Source organism: Rhinichthys klamathensis, unplaced genomic scaffold (assembly GCF_029890125.1).
Source record: "Rhinichthys klamathensis goyatoka isolate OS25496 unplaced genomic scaffold, OSU_Roscu_1.1 h1tg000011l_1, whole genome shotgun sequence".
Lineage (NCBI taxonomy): Eukaryota > Metazoa > Chordata > Actinopteri > Cypriniformes > Leuciscidae > Rhinichthys > Rhinichthys klamathensis.
Window position 1 is genome coordinate 14566457 of NW_026606564.1, and position 24696 is coordinate 14591152.

The 24696-nt window shown below is 38.0% G+C and overlaps 2 protein-coding genes across 2 annotated transcripts in view; one reads left to right on the forward strand and one right to left on the reverse strand.

Moving 5' to 3' along the window:
- Positions 1-24696, forward strand: part of abcf3 (ATP-binding cassette, sub-family F (GCN20), member 3) — a 172627-nt gene that overhangs the window by 21821 nt on the left and 126110 nt on the right. The window lies entirely within an intron of this gene.
- LOC130100241 (gastrula zinc finger protein XlCGF8.2DB-like) lies at positions 6134-18254 on the reverse strand. The gene is made up of 3 exons (XM_056265635.1): positions 18185-18254; positions 13273-13389; positions 6134-7208 (listed from the first exon to the last, which is right to left on the reverse strand). The coding sequence occupies exons 2-3, from the start codon at positions 13328-13330 to the stop codon at positions 6268-6270; spliced, it is 999 nt and encodes a 332-aa protein (XP_056121610.1). The 5' UTR covers positions 13331-13389; positions 18185-18254; the 3' UTR covers positions 6134-6267.

Consider the following 24696-nt stretch of genomic DNA (forward strand, 5'->3'; position numbering starts at 1 on the left):
ACTCACCCTCATGTTCCAAAACCATAATTTTGTTCATCTTAAGAAAAATAAATAAATAATATATTTCATACTTTGTCATATTTTATCCATTGAAAGGCTTGTATAAAACTGCTTTATTCATATGGATTAGATATCTTTATGTACTTCTTGAAGCTAAATATTGATTGTCTATAGACTTTTGATGGATTGTCCATGACATATATATATAAAAAATAATAATAATAATTTGTTCCAAAGCTGAACAAGATTCTTGTGTTTGGTATGATGTGATAGTGAGTAAATGATGACGACAGAATTTTTATTTTGGGGTGAACTATCCCTTTTAAGTACCACTTTACTTTCTACTTTGTAATAAAGAACCGACTGATGCCAAATTACATTTTATTAATGACATTTTTTTTTAAGCTCTAGAACATTCAACCGATAAACCCCTGACATTTTTTCCCAATAAAATCCTTCTGACAAACATCTCTGGAAGACGTGTAGTAAAAAAAAGTACTACAGGGTTTTAAATGGGCACAAACCCTACTGAATAAACACTACTTTGATCCTTCATGTCTTTATTTTAATTTATTAAAATTTAAATGTCTGTCCTCACAAGGGTCGTTTTTATGATATGTGGTGACATGCACTAACACTTCAATGCATTTAGAAAAAGGGGTTTGTAAGGACAAATTTAAGGAGTTTGACCAGGTGCAGCAGTCACCATCATTGCTGTTGAGGAGGAACGGTGTCTTTAAACTCACTGGATGTTTTGATTGAAGATGAGGTGGTGATGTCTACCAAGTCTTGGTCAGTGCACTGCTGCTGTTTTTTGCACTTATTTATGCCCTTATTTAGAGTACACTAACTTCTCAAAGTTCATTCATAAAGTGCTGTTGAATCTAGAGGAAACATCTTACTTAAAAATGGTCCACTCTTTGTTTCAGATATTTTATTATTATAATATTATTTTATAGTATTATTTTTTACACATTTTTACCATTTTAAAATGGAAATTTTAAACAAGCATATTTCCTTGTTTGTGCAGTTTTCACTTATTTGGTGAAAAAGTCTGATAATATTGTTTTAATGTTATTTATTTATTTTTACTATAAAGCCCACTTATTTTGTTTTATGCCTCAAAGTGTTATGTGAAGTAAATGTTGTATCTCAATAAATACTTAAGAATACCCTCCTGGTCTGTCGTAATTGCTTTGTACCAGTGTTCTTTGATAAAAATAAAAATGTAAGCAAGATGAAAAAATAGCGAGACTTGTTAATGTTTAATATTCTATTATGTTGGTATTTTAAACGACTTTCTTATATGTAGGTGTTTATGGGTGAGTTACCATTGTGGTAAAGTGTCGAGCATGTGCTTCGGTGGAGGACCTGCTAAGAATTCAAGTTGCTTTAAAAGCAACTCCAATGGGTTTGCTAGTGATGCAATCAGTACCATTTTTAGACTGCCAACATCTTATGTATTAAAAGAAAAGCTATATTTAGGTTGATTGTATGTTATTTTAACTCTGTGTGTCTATTAAATAGACACAAATAAATAACTCTTTGGCTGAACATGATTCAAGCATGGACAGTGGTTCCACATGATGGAACCATGTTGTCTCAACCAAAAAACTTCATGTTGGATGAACTTAAGCGAAGTGAGTAAACTCAATTAAAATTAGACTCGTCCAAATAACTTGATTTAATCATGTCCAAATAACTTGATTTAATCATGTCCAAATAACCTGATTCAGTTGTGCTCGAATAACTTGAATCAATCACGTGGAACCACTGTCCATGATTAAATCATGTTCAACCAAAGAGTCATTTTTTTGAGTGTGGTAGTTGTTCAGTCAGAACTAAATAAGCCTCTCAGATGAGAAGCAAACCCCCTTCAAGAAACCTTAACAGTTGCCCTTGATTTCAACTTTCCTTGGTTAACTGTAATTTATTTTATTAAGACATATAGATTTAGAACATAGAAATTACAATTTAAGTTAATGTAAAAAGAATATTTGCAATAATCACATTTCATTAACTTTATATCAATATAAAGTACTTGTGTTGATTGAACGTGAATAGTCTGTGTTTGTCTGTGTTGTTTGAACATGAATAGTCTGTGTGATTGAACATGAATAATTTGTGTTGATTGAACATGAATAGTCTGTGTTGTTTAAACGTGAATAATCTGTGTTGATGGAACACAATTGTGTTAGTGGCTACCAAAGCAAACAATTTGTGTGCAACCAATCTCCACTATTCAATTGAGTAAATCCAATGAATTATTTTTTTCAGTGTATTTCAGTTGTTCTTCAGCAAAAGTGTGGTCTTGGAGATCATAGCAAATACAAATGCACATGCAGAAAAATTGTCTAACTCTGGGCAAAAATACAACTGGCAAACCAACCCAATCACACTAAATGCGTCTCTATAGCACGCATTGTGTTTATCGTGCAATTTATACGCGAAAATTAGTTTTTACGTGCATATGATACGCATGGGTAGGTTTAGGAGTGGTGTCAGGTGCGTGTCGTGTGTATTATACGTTTCGGTAGGATTAGTGGTGTGGGGTGCGTGTGTATTACACGCAATAAAGTGCGTATCAAATGCACGCGAAAACTGCGTATCATATGCACGTAAAAACGAATTTTTGTGTATAAATTGCACGATAAAACCGCGTGCTATAGAGACGCATTTTCATGAGATCAGGCTGGGCAAACTCTCATCTTGAATGAATTTAATGGTTATTTGTCTCTGATCATTTACATGGACCATGTGAACTGAGTGATAACTGGTCAAAAAGCTGGGTTACGATTTTAGTTTCCCACCTTCAGTGATGTCCGGGGATCATTTTTGGTCCAATTGATGATCCACTGATTAGTATGACCCTCTGTACCAAATAAAGCCTCTCTACATAGACCTCATCACTGCCTGCAAGACATGTTACCATCCAAATCAACATCTTTCAATTGATGAGAGGATTTTGGCAACCAAAGCTCATATTGGGCTCAAGCAATATATGAAGGCCAAGCCCACTAGGTGGGGCTTCAAGCTTTTTGTTCTGGCTGAATCAATTACCAGATACACATGGAATTTCTTTGAGGTGAAAAAGGCCACACGTAAGGGCCACATGTCCCTGTTAGGCTTGGCTCTGCTAGGCCCTGGATGTGGACAATTCTTATAGAAGTCCAGACCTTTTCAAAGACCTAGCAGGGCTACAGACGGTTACATATGCCACGATCAGAACGAGAAGGAAGGGCTTTCCACAGACATGGGGAAATGACATGCCCAAAAAAGCTGAAAGGTGAACCATCAGATGGATAAGGAAAGATGGCCTTTTTTTTTTTGTTAAATGGAAGGACACATGGGAGGTGGTCATGTGTTCCTCAATGCACACGGCATATGGAGGACAAACTGTCAACAAGAGAGTGATGGTGGACCAGGGTCAGTGGACGAGGAGGACCATCAGCACAACAAGTACATGGGAGGAGTCGATCTGTCTGATGCACTGATCGGGTCCTATAATGTGCTACATAAGACCCGGAAGTGCTAAAAGAAGCTGTTTCAGCATCTCTTTGACATTGCAATTGTTAATGCATTCATTCTGCATAAAGAGCAAATGAAGGCCAAGCGTTTCAGAAAGCATTCCAGGAGAAGCTCACGAAGGAAAAGGTGTGTGAGGTGCCTCAATAAAACACCAAGTTTCCTGCACAAAGTGTAAAGTGGCACTTTGCTTTCCAGGACTGGCACACAAGCTCAAAAAACTAGAAGAAATATTGAGCCCAACTGTTTTTGATGTTGCTTATAGAGTTTTTGACAAAAGAAAACGTGATAACACTCTGTGATGCTAGTATACACAAAGAATTATAAACGTTCATAGTGCATCATGTTTCACACTGTTCAGCATTTCATAAATAATTGTTGTTTTTTATAGTTATGAAGTTATGTATCTGATTTGCAATAATGTTTGTTTCATTGTGGTGTTTGTGTGTATAAATAGTTGTTTTTCACCAAGAAAAACCCCCCACATGAATTGAATCAGTTGGAGAGTTTTATTGAACACTTGGCAAGTAAAATGTAAAAGCCAGCATGGCTGTGTATTTTTTTTTTTTTTTTATAAATAACATCAATTCCATTTTTTATAATTAGAAGTATTTTGTGATTTATTGGGGTTTCTGTTCATATGCGTAGGTGTTATGTTCAATAAAATGACAAACCAAAAACATTGGTTTGGAGAGGTTTTTGGATGCTCGGCTAAACGAAAAAGCTATCTTAGTTACAAATGCTATCACCACAAAATTTCAACCAATTCTATCAATTTCACAGCAGTTCTGAGAGAAGCTGGAAGAATGTCGATGAAGGTTGATCAGAGATTGATTAAGCGTGTGAATGTGCACAAAGTATAGAGACAAAGGAATAGTTTGAAATTCAAAGAATTAACTTTAAGACTCCAGTTATGTGCGTCACTTAAGACTTTAGCATTATTCACAGCACTACAATTAGAAAATCATGTAAAATAAAACTATCCAGAAAAAAAAGCTTTGTTGTATGGTATGGAAACTTTAGTAAGGGTCACAGGTGAATCATCATTTTCATAAGGACTCTTCTCACCTGTTGAATTCTCCTGGAGACTATTCCTTTAATATGGTCGCATGCCGATAATAATAAACAACCCCTGCAAACACAATTGCAAAAACATATAATGTATTTTCCCTTTGTGGCTGAGTTTTGTCAGGACTTCACTGGAACAGAACATCCACACAAGACACATTTCCATTTCATTATACAGTATAATACAAGAAGAGGGATTGTTAATACCACTGTTTTGGTGATTTGGCTCAATGTGACTGTGCAAATTAATATGGTAATCTAATTGCTCATAAAACATTGACTACTAGCCTTAAGAGATATAACCAGCTTAGAAGAAAAGGATCTCAAGCTGAGTAGCTCAAGACGTTACTGTAGCCTTACCCAGACACGTTACTTCCTTGAAAATAAATTCCAGCATAGCGCTACGTTAACCATAATGAAATGATTACAATCAACTCTGTTAGAGAGCTACATATGTCAATTTATCTGTTCAATCAGTGTTTCCTCTAGGATTTTTTCCAGCTGTGGTGTCAGGCCTATTTCCATCGCCCATGGGTGATTCCCATTGAACATGGAGTCATTGCGTGCAGCGCTTCGCATTGAAAAATGCAGAAGACAAGGGGAAGATATATTGATGCTTAGTGTATCATATCTATGACAGTTTATTGAGCCTTTTCTTTTAACAGTTGTAAATTTAATTTACTGTGCGCGTGAAGAACAATTCATAGTCCTCTCTAGTCCAATGTGATCTAACAGACACCCGGGAGAAAGACTCATAATTTAGAAACAGAAATAAACTCCAGCAAGATAAAGTACTTTTATGCAAAACCATAGACCTTTTTCTACAAATAAAGTATAAAAACAGGAACATTGATCTTGGAGTGAGAGCTTCATCGTGTCGTACCCGTACACGCGCTGTTTGAATGCTGAATGGAGAATGAATGAGGAGAGATACACTTCCATTAACTTTAACTTAACAACTTAAATATTCATTAGTACCTCACATTAAGCTATCGAATGGCTTCAGAAACCTTGGAATACAGTGCACAAAAACCTTATGGTGCTTTACAATGTTTTATGCATTTAGTGGGGCTTGACTATAACACAGAATAGTGCGCACAATATCGGATGTCACTGAGAAGCTGCAGCCGCGGTGGGGAGGATTTTTTGTGTGGCGACCCGCTACCACAGAATGAATGTAGCGGAAACACTGGTTCAAAGAAATACCTTAAGGCCCTTGCACACAGAGTCCGAAATTCGCGTTCGAAATTTTCGCGCGTTAAAAAATAAATACGACCACACGTTATGTCAATCATGCTTGGACACTGCCTCCGAAACTTTCGTCCGTCATAAAAAAAAAACGAATTAGGTTTGATTTTCTGCGTTTTTCGCATCTGTAGCAAGCAGTTTGAATGGTGTTTTGACAATTCAGAGCCACCGAATCACAAATACGAAAAAATTCATACGAAAATTTCGGACTCAGTGTGCAACAGCCTTTACTCGCCTGTTCCGCGACACTTTTACAACATTTTAAATCCCTCAGTTCTCGCCATCTTGAAAGAAGGATTGATGTATATTGACTCGTTATTTAAATTTGAACAAAAAGGTTCCACAGTGCACATTTAATCTGAATGTTAAATGATTTACTTGTGAGTGTATTATTTGTGAGTAATGGATCTGAACATGGTCATTTGCTCATTGAGGCAACTTCGGGCAATGCTTTTTCTTATGAGTCTGTAGATGAGATATTTGGTTGAAACTCTTCCCACATGAAGAGCACTGGTGCGGCTTCTCTCCAGTATGAACTCTCTCATGATCTTTCAAGGATTTGGAGTAAGAGAAACTCTTTCCACAGTGTGAGCACTCGTATGGTTTCTCTCCAGTATGAATTCTCTGGTGTGATTTTAAAGCACTGGATGTAGTGTAGGTCTTCCCACATTCAAAGCACATATGAGGTCTTTCACCAGTATGTACACGCTCATGCTGTTTTAAAGAGTGCAATTCTAAAAAACTCTTCCCACAAAAAGAACAAGTGTGTGGCTTCACATCTACATGAACTTTAAGGTGTGCTTTTAAGCTAGATGCCAAAGCAAATGTTTTATCACACTGATCACAGCTGAAAGACTTCACTCCAGTGTGAGAGCGCAGATGACAGGTGAGAACGCTTTTGCGCTTGAAACTCTTTCCACACTGAGTGCATGTGAACGGTCTTTCTCCAGTGTGAACTCTCGTGTGCTCATTTAGGTGTCTTTTATGTATGAAACTCTTTCCACACTGAGTGCATGTGAACAGATTCTCTCCCGTGTGAATTCTCATGTGTCGCTTAAGGTCTGATTTATGCATGTAACATTTTACACACTCTGTGCAGGTGAAAAATGCCTTGAGTCCAGATTTTCCAGCTTGTTTTTGTGTGACATCCTCTTCAGTCTTTGAAACGACTGGATTTCCAGATTTTCCAGATTGTTTTTGTGTGACATCCTCTCCAGTCTTTGAAACGATTGGATTTCCAGATTTTCCAGCTAGTTTTTGTGTGACATTCTCTTCAGTCTTTGAAACAACTGCATTTCCATCTTCATTCTTTAAATGACGAGGTTTTTGAATCCGATGGTGTTTGTCTCCAGACACTTCCATCGAGTCTAAAAATCAACATATTAAATTCCCACAATTCAAAATAAAGGAGGACAAATGTGAAAAAGGAAATGTAGCTGAACAAGTTACATTTTTAAAAGTTTTTTTTATAGTCAGTTTTCATCTAATGTTCCTCAGCAGTCATTAAAGAGTATTAAGGAACCCGTCTCGGGTTATGACCCTAACCATGTTTCCCTGAGAAGGGGAAGGAGACACTGCAACTTTGATTGACGCTGTGGGGAAAGTCATCAGCTTGACTGGTGTCTGAAGCACGTGAACACACTCCAACTTCATTTCCTGGCAACAGTCCATAACATCATTAGCAAAGAAATGGTGCCCATAATACACGTTATCAACTTTTTTTTGTCTGAAGGAGACATGCAGGCCGGCCCAATGGGATGGCAGTGAGAATCTCTCATTCCCCTTCTCAGGGAACCATGGTTAAAGTCGTAACCTGAGACGTTCCCTTTCGAAGTGGAACTCAACACTGCAACATAGCATCTTGAATTGATGCAATGGGGAAAAAATTCCCACTCCGCCCTGCTGCCGAAATGCCTGCCTCACTAGGTGAGAATATGCACAAGCATAGTGGGTATAGCATACATCGACTCAACAGAATACTTTAGCCGGAGTCCAAGCATCAACACAGGGCGCATCCATGAAAAGAGGTACATAGCACATCTAGTGGTAGCATCCCCTAACTTATTATCTCCCATACATATAGAAAATATTCCAGCTTCTATGCCTTCATAGCAAGGGAGGTCCTGGCCTATATAACATCCCTCCCTCCCTTGTGGGCGATTCTAGCCCTAAAAGCAGAGCTCTAAGGAATAAAATGGCTTAGCTGTGAGAGCCTCTTTCCACTTGACACAGCTCTTATGGTGCGTTCACACCAAATGCGAATAGAGCATCTGGCGCGAGTGATTTCAATGTTAAGTCAATGTAAAGACTCGTTTACGCGCATCTAGAGTTCCTGCGGCGCGAATGAGGCGTTTAGCGCGGCGCTGTAGACGCAAATTTGCCTCTTTCACGCGAATTGAGGGTCTTGCGCAATACGCGCAAATTATTTTATTTGGTGCATTCACACGTTTGACGCCCAAGTTGAAAAATGTGAACTTTTTGCGTCAATTCGCGCCGCGTTAACCAATCAGGAGCCTGCTTGCTGCTGTCACGTGGTGAAGTGACGTGATAAACAGGGACAGGCCCGCTTTTCAGTTTATGTTATTTTATATGTTTGGCCTCAATAGATTATTTTATATGTTTGGCCTCAATAAATTATTTTGTAATATGACAATGTGTGGTTCTAATGCACAACAAAGCAAATATTTTATCACATAAAAACTTGATTTCAATATATGAGACATATTCATTTTGTATTGAATGCTATTTTTCCCATATGAAGAGTTCAGATGCAAAAGCCTCTAAATGCCATCTGACATTTTCTTCCAAAATGATAATTTTTATCAAGCTCGTATATTTAAATTAAGTAATTTCACTTAAACGACAATTAATGGGTAATTTTTCTTGCCATTTAAGTGAAATTATTGAACTTAAATATACGAGCTTGACAAAAATGATCATTTTAGAAGAAAATTTCAGATGGCATTTAGAGGCTTTTGCATCTGAACTCTTCATTTCTAATCTAGATTATTTGAAACATTATTTTTCTAATGTAAAGACAGACAACCAACATACTTTGTCCAGACACAAATTATGTTCTTATGCACTAGTGTTGTGTGAGAGAGAAAAAAAAATCACAGGACAGGTTAATCACTTTTGGAGGCTGGTTCAATTTATCATCAAAACAAAAATAAATAACAGATTAGGTGGGTGAGGGTGATCCTCGCTCCGATGCGGGACAACAGGTCATCAAACTGGGCTCGGGACAGGCGGAAGTACCACTGAAAGCGGCCGTCATCCAGACGCAGCTCCTGGAGCGAGTGGTGAAACTCACCAAATTGGGTACACCTCCGGAGGATCTGGTGGACCCAACTACGGCGACGATGATCCCTCGCTGTTCTGCTCTCCAGAGTAAATACAGAGCAAGGACTCTCGATGAATGCTCGATCAACATCAGCCATCTCGCAAACAGACAACCGTCTAGCACTTGCCCAATTTTCTTATCGGACCGATAACGATAACATCAAAAAAGATCATTTATCGGCCGATATCGATATGTGGTCGATATATCGTGCATCCCTAATTTTAACGATGTCTTTAATAACTTTTCGAGGCCGGCAAGTTCAATCCCTGAAGAAGCCTATGGACTAGTATGGAGGAGTGATCCAGCTCTCAGATTTCATCAAAAATATCTTAATTCGTGTTCCGAAGATGAATGAAGGTCTTACGGGGTTGGAACAACATGAAGGTGAGTAAATACTGACAGAATTTTCATTTTTGGGTGAACTAACCCTTTAAAAAGCTCGCTTTTTACGCGAGTCAATTTCGCTTTGGACGCACGAATGGATTCAAAATGTTCAAGCGTCCAACTAGACGCGAATTTGACGCTCTATTTGCGTCTGGTGTGAACGCAGCATTAGGGAATGATTGCCACCGGGAGAAAATGTTTGACTGCAACCTTGGCCATAACCACTTCCTCTACATACTCCATTCACCCTGCATCAACCCTAATGGGGGAACTCCCAAACAATAAGACTATCCATTGGGGAGCGTACAATTTTACTTTAAACACTAACATAGTGGAAAATATAACCTCAGCCCTGGGAAAACATACTTCAGGGTAGAGGTTTTCTCGGTTCCTGAAATCTGTACCCGACCGGAATCTCTTCTTACCCCAACCAGACGTGCATAAACTTTTTTTTATTTTATTTTTTAAGAAAAACCTGACCAAAGACAGACCTGATAAAATTAGACCCGAGCCTAACCAGACAGCATTTATTTTCAAACCCGACTGGACCCGAACGAAAAACGGCATTGACGTGTGCACAGCCTGCAGCCCCGCAGTCAGTCAGGAAGATCCCGGTGTCCTGCTGACTGATTTGGCCGCTACTCCATTATTATTATTTTTTTTTTGGCTACTTATTCATTATTACTTTATATAATTGCCTGCCAGATGGACAAAAGTTATTTTTGAGTTTGGCTTTCAATTGTGACCAGTGAATTGGAGAAATAAATGTGATAGCTCGATAAAATTGTAATCGATAGCCTAATAAATCATGTATTCGTTGTTGTTGTCTGCAGCGGCGGCGCTATTTACCTCATCTCCAGCGAAGGGCTTCTGCACACAAAAACGAAAAGCCCTGCAAGAACACGCAGCGTCATGAAACAAGCGGCTTTTCCTGATGATCTCATGGCCATAAGATTTATTTCTGTGCGCGATGTTACAAACCTTTGTTCCTTTTCTACATGTGTTTCTCAAACATGCACTAAACACGAACGTTCAAGTACACTGTGTAAATTGTGTTAAATGCCCGACATAGTTTAAAAGAATTTGGGTCTTCTCGGGTCCATTCGGAAAAAGCTCATGTATTTTAAATTACCTGAGACACGAGGCCACTAATACCGAACCCGACCTGTGCCCGAGGCACTCATTGAAGTTTTGGACCCGATCTCTGTGTTTTTCCATCTCCATTAAACGGCCAATTTCATTGGCCATGTGCTTTGTGGCACTCACCAGTGTGTGGACAGCAGAGGGAGCAGATTTATTAATAACATCCACTTCAACACTCTCTGCATCTTATTCCTTAAAGGGCATATTGCAGGTTAGAGGACCCAACGAGTCAATGTATAGAAAAATAATGTAGGAACTAGATTTTCTTTAAAATATACTTATAAATACGCTACAGAAGCTTCTGGAGTCGTTTTTGTGAGAAAATTTTACTTCCGCGTCTGAAAATGGGCGTGGCGGGCGTGACATAACGGGCGGGAGAGCGGTTGATTCAAACAACAGGAAAACAATGGATCGCAATGACATTTCGGACGCTGAGGAAGTACTTACTCGTATGACGGACCACAGCCATACAGTTATGAGCCTGCTATGCTGCCAAGAGAGCAGGGACAGGCCAGGACTAATGTCAGACAGAACGGTCAGAGACACCATGAGTTGTACTGTGAGGAGAACCAGTGGAGAACAGGACAGGTGTCTTGGTGAGAGACGTGCTTATAGATACACGTTCGCTAACGATATACACTGTGTTCACAATATTGTACAGATTATTACCATCGTATATCAGGCCAGCAGACATTAGTATTTTTAGGGTAGATTTATACTATTAAATGTATAAAAACTATACTTGAGTATATTTCTATTGTACTAACAACATACCCAAGTATATTTTTAATACATATTTTTCACCTGGGTTATAACATAAACAGAAAATTAAAGATTTGAATATTTAAACAACCTGAGTAATTTTGTTTTTCAATTACAAGTTGCCTATATTTAGGGAATGACTACCTATATCACACTATTTCATGCCATTGGTACAGTATTAGACGATCAATATTTTTGCTTCGGCATCCCATGTTGAACTCCATCATATCGCCGGGATGATAATCCTCCGATCTGAAGTGAACGCTACACACGATCTGAAGTGAAAGCTACACACGACCGCGTTTCTCGAAGCCGATGCGGAAGAGAAATCCCGTCTCTTCACCTGCACAAACCGCACCAGGCACGAAAGATATACAACACCGTCCCTTTTCTCTTGTTATGGAAACCTGTGGACTCGATGTCCTGACAGGCCGGAGTTTTTGCAACCTCCACACACAATAATTTACCATGACGATGATAAATTAAAATACAAAAACTACCGAAAACACACTGACTCACGGCCGCTCTCACTGAACACCGGCCTACTCTGCACTGAGCTGAGGCTGAGGCTCCCTGACGGGACGTAAAATGACGCGATTTTGAAAAAAAAAAGCCGTTTTTACGAGCAGTCCAAGAAACGCTCACTTTATCTACTAAATTAGTGCCCTTATGTCGTTTTAAAACATTAGATATCCTGCATTAACTTTTCATATGGTATTTTCATACAAGGTTATATATTAATTTAGATTTTTTTTTTACCTGCAATATGCTCTTTAAAATTAGACATTCCACATTAATCAATGAGATTAGGAACCCTAATAACCATGGGTGGAGCTTCTCACAGTAACGGCATCACAAAGAATGCATTCAACTTGAGAGCTGAACGCGCTCCATTCAAACGCTAGATTATCTCACTATCGAGAGTCAAGCGAGAACAGAGTCTGCTATCATCAGTGCATTGCTATGAGTGCCTCCAACTTCCTTGAGCGCCGAGCGTGCTAAAGCAAACACTGATTCCTCCCGAGGGATGGTAATCTAAAGAAGAACAAAGCTCCAGACTGATCTCATGAAATGGCGTATGTATGACACGCCAATTCGTATTTCCATTTTTGGCGTGCTATCAACACGCATAATCGCTTTTTAGCGTGTTTATCAACGCCGTTGACTTAATTACATTACTGTATATATAAATATATGACCTACCCCAACCCCAACCCCGTCCCTAAACCTACCCGTCAATAGGTTTAATACCATTTATGAGTCTTTCCCTACCATCCTAGGAAAAAAAATATCGCTCCACAGATGTAGATCTACATTTTGCTTCGTTTCGCTCGGACTTTTAACGGCGTGCACATACACGCGGAATCACTCGGAGGTTTAATGGCGTAGACATACACGCAAAAGATGACGGTTCGTTTCGGCGTGGACATACACGCGGATAGCTCAAAATGCGTATAGATAACACGCCACTTGACTTGAAAGTGGCGTCTATGTTTACGCAAAGTCATGATGTCATGTTGCCTTACCACGAATGCATCATGATGAGGATATCCAGCTTCCTTGTGAGTCGGATGCACTCCACCAGAGTGTTTGTCTTACACGCGCATACGAACAAGTGGAAGACAATAAGAGTTGATGACGTGTATTACGGGCACCCTCTTATACTTCCTCTAATGACTTTTGTTAGCCAAAAAAATTGGAGTGTGTTCACACATGCTTCAGACACCGGATACACTGATGACTTTCCCCATAGCGTCAATCCAAGGACACCGTGTTCCACTTCAAAAGGGAGCACCAACCTGTTTGTTCCTCTGAATCGCCATCTCTCATTCTGCAGGGTTCTTCCTCAAACTCCATCTTTATAATAATATGTCAGTTGTATCTCCTGGAGTAATTCCTTCTGCTGTCTTCTTCACCTATAGGAGATGGGATTGGGGGTTATGCAAAACAAACTGCCGTGTTCTGTTGAACAGGTTGCATCGTTACTGCTTCCGATCCTTTGTAGTGCTATTAAATATAAAGCTATTTTACTCAAGATGCCTTCAAAGGAGCTACCAAAGATGAGCATAACCTATGTCCAGGGGCATCTGACAGGGGTATTAGTTGGGGGTGGGTGACACTTAATTAGATACCCGCTGATTTTACCTGCATTAAAGAGTCCTGTGCGTATTCTTGTTTGTGCTCTGAACAGAGTGTAAAACATAACATTTGCAACGTAAATAGTTGCAGCGTTTAACATTCTAGCCAATCATAGAGAAGTCTGTTGAGCATATGAATGCAGTGGCCAATAAGAGGTGTTTATTTTAGTCAGGATCCCCTCCACCCAAATTGCCATAGTTTTCTTTCAGTGCGAGCTCACTGAGGTCTGATCGCTCACTAATCCTTTCATTATAACAAACAGTGAAGACTCAATACAAAAAAGAGATTCATTGTGCTTTGATTACAACAGGAGTTTTTGAAAGAGTGCAAAACTGAACTGAAGTGATTGACAGGTTCACAGATGAAACAGCTGAGTGTCCATGACAACAAACTATGGGGAAATGGTATTGACTGACAACAAAAGTCCATGTGGTGTGAGAGTGTGACCTAAATTAAACAATGCCTAAACAATGCAAACAAGTCATTAGACAACATTACTTGCGTGTAAAGAATCAAAATGCATGTGCCATGTATAAATAAAATGGAATAGCCTATGCACTGACAATAATGAAATGAATGATATTTATACAACATAAACATTATATTAGAACTAGGGATGTTAACCGATGACCGTTTAACCGATGGTTGACCGTATCAACGTTAACCGATCAAAGTTCTCGGTAGTCGGTAAAAAAAAAAAAAGATCTCTAAATTAGGCTATTACAGTAGACTAAACGCTACTACAGTTAGCAATCTCATTCCACTTTCATTTTTGTGTGAAGTGAACAAATCCCTCACACTCAATTTTTCATAACTCGCCTGTTTGTACTTAATAAACCAATAAAAAATATTTGGCGCGAGGTCACAGCGTTTGGGTTCGCGCGCTCACAAGGTTTGCGAAAAGTAAAGCCTACAGGCTAAAACACTCGAGGTTAGAGCCAGGGCAGACGACAGGATGAAGCGTGCAAAGAAAAGTAGTGTGTGGGACCATTTCCCCAAAAAAAACATGACATAGTTGTAAGTTGCAACTTGTGTGATACAGTGCTTACAGTCACATCATCTATGATGTATCATCTGAAAACGCGACACCCGCAAGCCCATGTCTGTCTGTGTGTTTGCATTTTGATTATTTCGAGAACGTTTATCCAATCGACTTCACAAGGGAGTGCAGTGTCGCATTTGGTGCAATAGATAGACACGCGAGACTCGGCACGTTCAGAATTAATAAACTTTTTATAAACTACAGAACAGCTTGCGCGCTGGAAGCGGCGCCTCGCGGGTAGGGCTTATATGCTCCGATAACTGACACTGCACTAGTGATATAAAACATGTGTCAACAGTTCTCTATAAAACATGTGTTTTATATCACTATAATGCGTTCTCGGAGCGTAAAGCCCTGACCGCGAGGCGCGCCGCTTCCCGCTCGCACGCTGTTCTGGCGCAGGTCTGTTAACTTAAGCAATAGGCTACTTTTAATAAAGTAGTCTAATATTTTTTCTGACTAACAAATTACTGTCACAGTAAAGAGTAGATTTCAATAAATAAAAACGAAATTTCAATAAAGAAAAACGAAATTTCAATAAAGAAAAACGAAATTTAATGAAAGAAAAACGAAATTTCAATAAAGAAAAACCGTTGTGTTATGTTTTAATAATTAGGCGGTGGCCTAACACCTGTCTGTGAGCTATTTGTTGGCTATACAGTAGGCTATTCTCATTCATAGATTAAAATAATTTTTCGTTTTAATGTTATTATTAGAATAGCTGTAGGACATGTTGGCCATTGTCTGTTATTGTTTATGAGATGTTGTCCTTAACAGAAGTTGACACTTGTCTTTTTGAAGAATAAAAATAAAAATATTAATTATACAAAAGAGTTGTCCGTTATTAGAAGGCACACAGTGAGTTAGACCTACCTTGGCCGGTGCGTCTTTTTACGCATTATGAAGGTGCCTGTTTTATCCATTGGGTTTATCGTGTTGCAGTCTATTAGGCAACATTCCACATAAGATGGGCTTAGATTTGGAAATATATTACATCTACATTTCAGTGGTAACAGATAAGGCGATGATCATCATCTTTCTTTATTATTGTAAGCACTACCTCAAACTAAAGCCGCTCTTCGGAGCTGTCATTTTCTTAAATGAGCCTCAGCCGCGGCAATGTTTCAAATGAGCTTCTAACGTTTGACTGACGCCTTTATTTTCAACGCGATCACCTTGTACCCAAACCACTTCGAAAGGAGCCATTGGTCCTCCGATTACATACAAGCTCGGCGCTGCGTTTGCGGGACTCGTTACTTTCGCGCTGTAGGTTTTTTTTCTTTTAAAGTGACGTGAGCGACAGAGTTGCGAAATTGCAGGCGCGGCTCGAAATGGCATATTTTAAACTAATCGGTTAACCGGTTTCAACCGGTTAATGAGGCTCGGTGGTCGGTCAAGAATTTTTTTAGTTTTCGCCATCCCTAATTAGAACTTATATCTGCACAAAATGACACAAATGGATAAGTGAACTTAAAGTTATGTGCTATTCAGAATGTGTAACTACTGTTGTGGTTGCGCTCTATTCCCGTAAAAATGTGCTGAAACCAGCAAGTAAGCCTAAAGAATTCACAACGTTTTCTTACGTTTCTTAGCGCTCTCTTTGTTACGTTTTTAAGTTTCCCGCTGACATTCTACACTACTCTTCAGTTTTTAATATTTTATTTAACATCACAACCGACATGACATAAATGAAATAGCCTACTCGTAAATAGTCAGACACGCAAATTATTAGGTTTCGACCGTGACATCACTACCAGGAAATAACCTGATTTCGGATTATTGGTTTGCATGTAAATCCGGACAACAGATTATTTCAATAAGATGATTTTTGTGAGTTATCCGCGTACTGGTGTGCATAAACGTGCTCAATATTATTATGGAGAGATTTGCAACACCTAATTGAAGAGAACATGATGTTAATCGAGAATTTTATGTTTAAAGACCAAAAGATGTCTAAATTCACTGGTAAGAAACAAATGTACAAAAATTGAAGTCATTTTTTAATGTCTATGAATAAATATCCTATTTTACAAACCTGTGATGAAGCTATTCATAGTTATTTGGTGCTGAAGAAATGTAAAATCTGGGTACCTCTGAAATCTAGTCAATCTTACATATTAATGGACAAATTTAATTTAATCTTAGTTCCATATGATGGTTGAAATGTGCTCGGATAATTTTTTATTATTTAAACAATAAATAAAAACAAGATATGGTTTGTTTAATACTGAGTCCATATAATATGGTTCTATTTATTATTAAAGATGTAGCAACAAATATGTAATAATAAACATGATGAACTGAGGGTAGAGAAATGTTAAAGGAACGTTTGGTTTCTACAACCCAAAAACTAAAGGCCTGTTCACACCGGGACGAATTTCGCGCGCGTTATTCGCCGACGTTTAACGCCTCGTGACTAAACAAAGGGCGCCAATGTGAGTGTTCACACCAACGCGTAAAACGCCACGCGTAAAAGCGTCATTTTTTTAAAAACGCCTCGGGTTCGTTTTTTTGGTTTGACGCGCCGCGTCAAAAACTATCCGACCAATGAGATTGGCGCTTTTGCTCACGTGTCTGGAGCTTCTGAAGTTACAGTAAAACACAACTTGGGGGCGCTCAAACACAAAACGGTCTTGCCGAGCACACATACGTAATGGCGAAGAAGATATACAGCGTCTACACTCTGCCGGGAAGAAATAAGACGAGGAAGATGTAAGGCTAGATGAGTAGAGCTGCTGGTCTTGTTGGTGTCTTTATAAAGAGACACCAACGACAATAAAGAACCATATAACAAACGCGACAAACTTGCTCTCTTCTTCTGAGTGACAAGCGAGTGTCAGAAGCGTAGTTGCGCAGCGCCACTTTGTGGACCGGGGTATTTCTGTTTTACATTAAGCGCCATCTAATGTCAGGGAATGAATTTGCGTGTTCACTCGGCTCATCGTCAGCGAAAATCGCTTGGGTGTGAACACAAAAAACGCGTTGAAAAACGCTGACGAATAACGCGAGCCGATATTCGTCCCGGTGTGTACAGGCCTTAACGTTGTGTTTGTGTGAATAGACCTTATTCAGAGCGGGGCCACGGCAGTATGAAAGAGGCTGTGAGGAAGAGACATACTCTGTTTTTAATGGCATTCGCAGTAAAAAGCTGTTAAGCTCCTAGATCACTTATAATTTTCCACAGCTCATACAGCTTTTGTTTCGTTAAATGTTAAGAAACAATTCAATTTTTTACTAACTTTAACTTCTAACTCCTCTAGCTGATGTTAATGTTGGCATTAGATTCATCATTAAAAACTTACATGGTTGCATTTTTGCTAATGACATATAATGAAAACACAACTCATAATCTTAAAAAAAAAAAAAGGGGAAAAACCAGTCAGTCAGCAACGAGTTTACGTTTCACGAGTAATCTACAACATCAGTCGGTTCATTTCGATTCATTTCTGAGTGATTCATTAAATGAACTGACTCGCTTCGTCGTTTGGATTTAGATTTCTCCTAATAAATGATCAAATGAATATACTCACCGTCTGAAACACAGCAGGTTTACAGCAGAATGAATGGCTGTGTTTCACTTCTCTCATGTTTATGTTTCCTTCCCTCGCTCACTTCTCTTCTTCTCCTCCTCACACACTCGGGTGTGTGTCATTGCTTCGGTTGCTCGAGCGCCTCTACTGGCGGAAACAAATCTCTATTCAACTATCTAACCTTCATAGATTAGATACAAGACAACCAAGATAAAATCTGCTCTTTTTTTGAGATTATACAAAAAAAATATCTCCCCAAATATGTTTGATTTGGGACAAAGATTCAAACTTTAAATACCTTGCATTTTACCTTCTGGACTCCTTCAACTCTTGCATGTTACTGATGTTGTTAAATATAAATGGTGACTTAATTTTAAAGTTAGATGGTAGAAGTATTATTGATAAAAAAAAAAATTGGAGAGTTATTAAGAGATGAAGATTGACCTTAAAAAGTCCAGAACACAAAATGTGATTAAAATATGACAAGTTAACCTTCATTAAACTTTTTTGGATTAAAATGTAAAAATATTACATTAAGCGATATAAGTTAAGAGCTTAAATTAAACCTTATAGTATAGGCTATTTTAACTAGATAGCAGATGTAAAACAAGTAGGTTATTTCACTGCTCAATGCGTCAACGCTATTGCATTGAATTAAAGTTGCAAACTGATGTTATTTAAATTTTGCACCCGCAATAATGTTGAAACAATGAGATTTCAATGAAAAATCAACAGTAATGTCACTAAATCAACGTTACACTATGACTACATCACTGCTGTTGAATCAGCATTGAAATAAAAAAATAATAATATTGTTCGATCAATGTTACAATGTGATGATTCGATCGATGACACTATTGTCTTTTTAGAGCTGTTTTACAGTTACAATTGAACTCTGCATCATTATTTTCCATAATTTTTCATTAGTAGTCTGCATAGCTGCTTTGAAACAATCTGTATTGTATAAAGCACTGTAGAAATAAAGGTGACGACTTTTGTTGAAACAAAATACAACTGAAATGTAATGTCAACATTAATGATGTTTGCTATCTGATGTATAGAGTTCATTTTGAAACAACATTAATATTTCATCTACTCTTCAATGTCAACAAATTCCTGACAATTTCAAAGTTAGGGGAAAACATTTTAAAATTAAAATAAAAAGTGTGACATTCTTCCAAGTCACTTGCACTTTAAGAAGTCTGTTAGATGCTGTTGGAACTTTGTTAATCAGTAAAAGTCCTGATGAATATTACTAAGGAATAATAATTGATAAGGTACAAGCTTAAATATTAAACCCAGATCACAACACTGTCTTTGGCCCAGAAGGGCTGAATGACCCAAACAATAAAAAAAATTAAAATATAAATAGATAACGCCAGGAAAATTGCAGTATTTTTTATTTTATTAGCTGAAAGTACAGTATAACGGCATAACACGTTATTCACTCACGAGGCGGAAAAGCTGAGGCTGTAAATCACACCAGCGAAAATGTTTGTGTGCAAATTTGGTGCACTTTGGTGTATATCTTAATGAATATGTATCTTAATTAATATGTATCTAAAAAAAAACAAATTCTCTATCAAATGAATTTAACCAATACTTTTCTAAATCTGTTAGATAACTGAACTGTTTGAGCCACCTGAGAAAATAACTAGACCCATTGATTCTTCCAAGCCTGTGTTCAAATTGTGTGAAATAACAGAGCTGGAGGTAGATAACATCATTGGATCACTTAAAGGGGTCATATAATGCCATTTTTGTACAAGCTAGTATGATTCTTTAGGGTCTAAATTAAAAGTTTGTAATATACTTTTATTAAAAATTCTCATGAGTATTGTAAGAAAACAGTTATTTTACCTGGTCAAAAACAGCTCTGTTTTCAGCACGCCGTTTCAGTGCATATGACTTTAAATGATAATGAGCTTTGCTGACTCCGCCTCTCTGTTCTGTGCGTACACGTTTGTAACACAATAACACAATAACCATAACGCACTGTTCAGTATAAACGTGGGATTATGAATTATATTGAGAACATCATACATAGAAAATATGCCGTAATGTACCCTGAGTGTAAACTTTAGACGCATTCATTGTGAAGCGTGCAGCTAGCGATTTGCAAAGATTAATATAAATATTAATATAAAGTTTAATAAAATGTTACACTCACTTCCGTTCTTCTGGAGGTTCAGCAGGAACACGAATAGCTGGTACCGATCCTTTATTCAGGAGCAGCTGCTTAGCAAATCCAGCTTTATACTGACCCTCCTTTATAAAGCAGTCTGCTGAGAAATGATTCGTGCAAACATGAACGCATTGACGTTGCTCGTGGGAAATATTCTCTTCGAAAACAAACTCAGCCACTGCGTCTTCAGCGGTTCGGATTTAGGAACATTAAAATGACTGTGTTCGTTATTACACCCAAGAACAGAACACCACAATCGCTTAGACGCCATTCTGCTCATAGACAGTGCTCCAGCATATCAACAATGACCGCGCCGGTCCGCGCAGACTATGATTGACAGCTGGCTCACGAGCGAGGGCGGGTCTGTGTTGAAACGATCCAGTCAATCAACAATCGTGGGAGGGGCTTCCGAGCGTGTGACGTCACAAAATCGAACGGGTCAATTTGAGACAGGGGAAAACATATAAGGAGATTAAAACAAAAACGCTGGATGGATTTTTATCATTTTATGATGGTTGTGTACAGGCACTGCCAACACACATTTCAGTACAATCAACTTGTAAAAGTGCATGTACCATTATATGAGTTCCAAAGCAAAGGATGCTTATGGGCTAGATTCGTATTCTCTAAAATTATGTAAAGACTCATTAATTGCTCCAATAACATATATGATCAATTTATCATTCAAACAGAGAATTGTTCCATCCTTCTGGAAAATGGCCTTAGTCACCCCAATCTTCAAATATGGTGATAAATTAAATGTAGCCAACTACAGTACCGACCAATCAGTATCCTTCCAGTGGTCTCCAAGGTTGCTGAGAGGTGGGTTGCTAAAATCATAATGAACATCTAAATAAAGGCCACTCCCCCTTGCACTCTATGCAATTTGGGTTCCATACCAATTACTCGACTGAATTTGCCAACAGTTTGTAGAAAAAGTAAAAAGTAAATTGGACAATAATACTTGTGTCGGTGCAGTGTTTTTAGATCTAAGAAAAGCATTTGACACTGTGAATCATGATATTTTATTATCTAAATTGACATATTTTAACTTTTCTTTAAATGCCATTCATTGGATTAAATCTTACTTGGACTCAAGAAAACAGTGTGTTAATATTAACAATGTCAAATAGTCTTTTCTAGATGTCCCTGTTGGTGTACCTCAAGGGCCCATACTCGGCCCTTATTATTTTCTTTATATATAAATGACCTTCCAAACACTTGTGTTGATGTTGAATTTCAAATGTATGCTGATGACGCAGTCATCTACACAAGTGCGAAAAGTGTTCAAGAGGCTTCTGACATCCTGACCTCCGCTCTGGTACCTGTAAATGAATGGCTTTTTAAATCCTGTCAGCTAATCAATACTAAAAAACACAGTTTGTATGATGTTCACTAAACAGTCCCGCGGCATAAAACAATCTGGTGTATTTTTAAAAGGAGAAGAATTAGAAATCGTCCTGGAATTTAAGTACCTTAGTGTGACCCTTGATTCCACATTAAGTTTTAAAAAACATTTAAAAAGAATATCGAGTACAGTAAAATTTAATTTACGAAATTTTAAACAAATTCGTCAATTTATACCATTTGGGGCTGCCAAAGTGTTTTTACATTCAATTTTTTATCACATATTGAATATTGTTGTACAAGTTGGACTTGACCGGTATGAACACACTCAAATCAATAGAATTACTCTATAAAAATGCTTTAAAAGTCTTTGCTAAAAAGCAAATGTCCTTTCATATTTGTAATATTTTACAAAAACATAATCTACTAAGCATAGAAAATTTTTAACATTTTAAATATGCCTGTTTTGTTTACAAAGTGTTTAATGGATTAGCCCCACCTCCCATGTCGGACTTCTTTAAACCAAAGACTCACAATGGTGCCAGGACACGGGCCTCCGCTAGAGGTGACTGTTACCTCGTTTCCACCAAAAAAGAACTGGTTCGGAACTGGTGCCTGGTTCAAAGTTGGTTCAACTTGCGAACCTTCTCAGAACCTGTTTGTTTTTCCACTGACTAGAGAGCCCAGCGAACGACGTCGTTACATCACTGTGTACGTTGCCATACGTCTTAGCTTTCCCATTCCCGTTGTGGTATTGGTCACAATAACCCTGCCCCCAGCCCCCGACGTAAGCATGACGTGGTAAAAAAACAGTTCTAGTCCAGCAAAGAGTTGGTGCTGCTTTGGAACCAATTTTCCTGGCCGAGAACCGGTTCTTTAGCTGTCGAAACACAAAGAACTGGTGCGCGAGTAGGCATCGGCTCCGAACTGGCTCTCAAAATGCTTTGGTGGAAAAGGGGCATGTGAGGTTCCTTTCAGAAGAACAGCCTTTGGACAAAATTCTCTGTCCGTGAAGGCCTGTAAGTTATGGAATAGTATCCCCCTAACTGTCAGGGAATGCCCCACATTTTCTATATTTAAAACCAAACTCAAAGTGTGGCTTAACCCTCTGGGGACCAGAAACGCGCCGGCGCGTTTTGCTCGTTTTTTTTCACATAGCAGAAAAATAGACTTAAAGTACTACCATCATTTCTGTTCATATAGAGTTATGAAATATGAGAAAATAATCTGTTAAATGTCTACTTTTTTATGTGCCCACATACAATCGAAAAAAAATATTGTGCTTTTGTAAAATAAAGAAAATAAACAGGGTGTGCGTTCTGCCTTTCTGTCACCGTGAACTTTTTTTCTGGAGCACGTCTCTAATCTTCAACACAACTCAGCTAATAATATTCACCCAGCCATAAGCAATATATCTTTTAAATCATTTGAGTTTGTACTTTTAAATGATCCGATTCAAAACTAAAATAAATATTCTCCGTTTATGTCATCTATATAAAAAGAGAGACGTGTCAGCCGTTCTAATTATCTTTCTCTCAGCTCATTATCTCTGGTAATGTGACACGCCCACGGAGAGCACGCGCTATTCAAATGCAAATATGTGAAGCAACACATTGAGACGCGTTAACCCCCATAAACTCTGAAAACACTATATTTTTTAGTCAGATTAATCTACTGTCGTCTATATGAGGAACAATCCTGGGACATTTACCACAGAACAAGTGATGGTTTATTTTCACTTCGAGGATGAGCAACAGATTCAGCTGAGAAGTAAGTGTTTTATGCAAGTGCTTTGTTCTAAGCGCGATATAGAATAACGTTAGTGTCTGTAAACGGAAAAATAGCATACCGTTTAAATGTGAATCATGTTTGTGTGTGTGTGTGTGTGTGTGTGTGTGTGTGTGTGTGTGTGTGTGTGTGTGTGAATGAATGAATGAATGAACGCACAGATACGCACTGTTACAGACTAAAAAAAAGACAACATTTCGCCTAGTTTTGGATAAAGTTTTTACTCTAAAATAGACATCAAATAAGCTTTTGTTAGGAGTTTCTGCTCATATGTTAAATATATAGTATGTTTTGTCAATAAACTAATCAACTAAGATGTTAAAGTGTTTGTTCCAATGCAAGCTATATCAAAATAATGAATCCTCAACTTTGAAATATGTATGATCAAACTAAGACATTTATGGAAAAAGACAATTTTCTTTTCAAGATGTTTCCAACTCTAACTTTGAACTTTTAACTGAAATAAAACCATGTCTATATGGTGAAGGGTGTGTGATAGAAGTGTCCAGACGTATGCACCCTGTATTTTAAAGAAGAACATTTAATTATTTGCGATACATTATACATTCACAAAGAATTCAAGGACATTATTCATGTCCCTAAAGGTTGGAGTTTTCCTCATTTTTTTAATTAACCCTCTGGGGTCCAAGGTGTTTTTGGGGTCCTTGAGATGTTTTGACATACTCTGACATTTGTGCTTTTTTCAGTTGCTTATAAACAAATTACTGGCAAAGGTGTAATTACACTCTATTTAGCACACACAGGGCTACCATAATATGTTATCAACATGTAGGTACATGTTTGTATTTTTGAGAGAATATTGTTTATGCGTGGTTATTGAAAAAACTAAAACTTAAAGTTTCTGAAATAAGGCCACAAAACACATACTAAATATGTGTCCACAAGACTTTTGACTTATGGATGTTGTCGCCTAGAGTTTTTTCTTCAAAATGATCAAGAAAATCATCCTGCCTTATCATTCACATAAAACAATAGATTGGTTTAAATTTAAAAATGACACTTTTAGTTTGGAAAGGCAATATGCGCAGGGGTGTGACCTGCTGTGATTCACACCTGAGAAGACAATGGGCCCGCATAATGAGCGCATAATGTGCATACTAATGACGCTTTCATTCAGGTGTGTCACTGAGCCACAAGAATGCAATGACAATATATATATATATAAATATAT

What these genes read in the sequence shown, in the direction of transcription:
- LOC130100241 (XM_056265635.1), bottom strand. Translation starts at nt 13,330, where the DNA reads ATGGAGTTTGAGGAAGAACCCTGCAGAATGAGAGATGGCGATTCAGAG. An exon ending in CGATTCAGAGGAACAAACAG is followed by an intron (nt 7,209 to 13,272) that starts GTTGGTGCTCCC and finishes GTTGATTTTTAG; the next exon opens with ACTCGATGGAAGTGTCTGGA.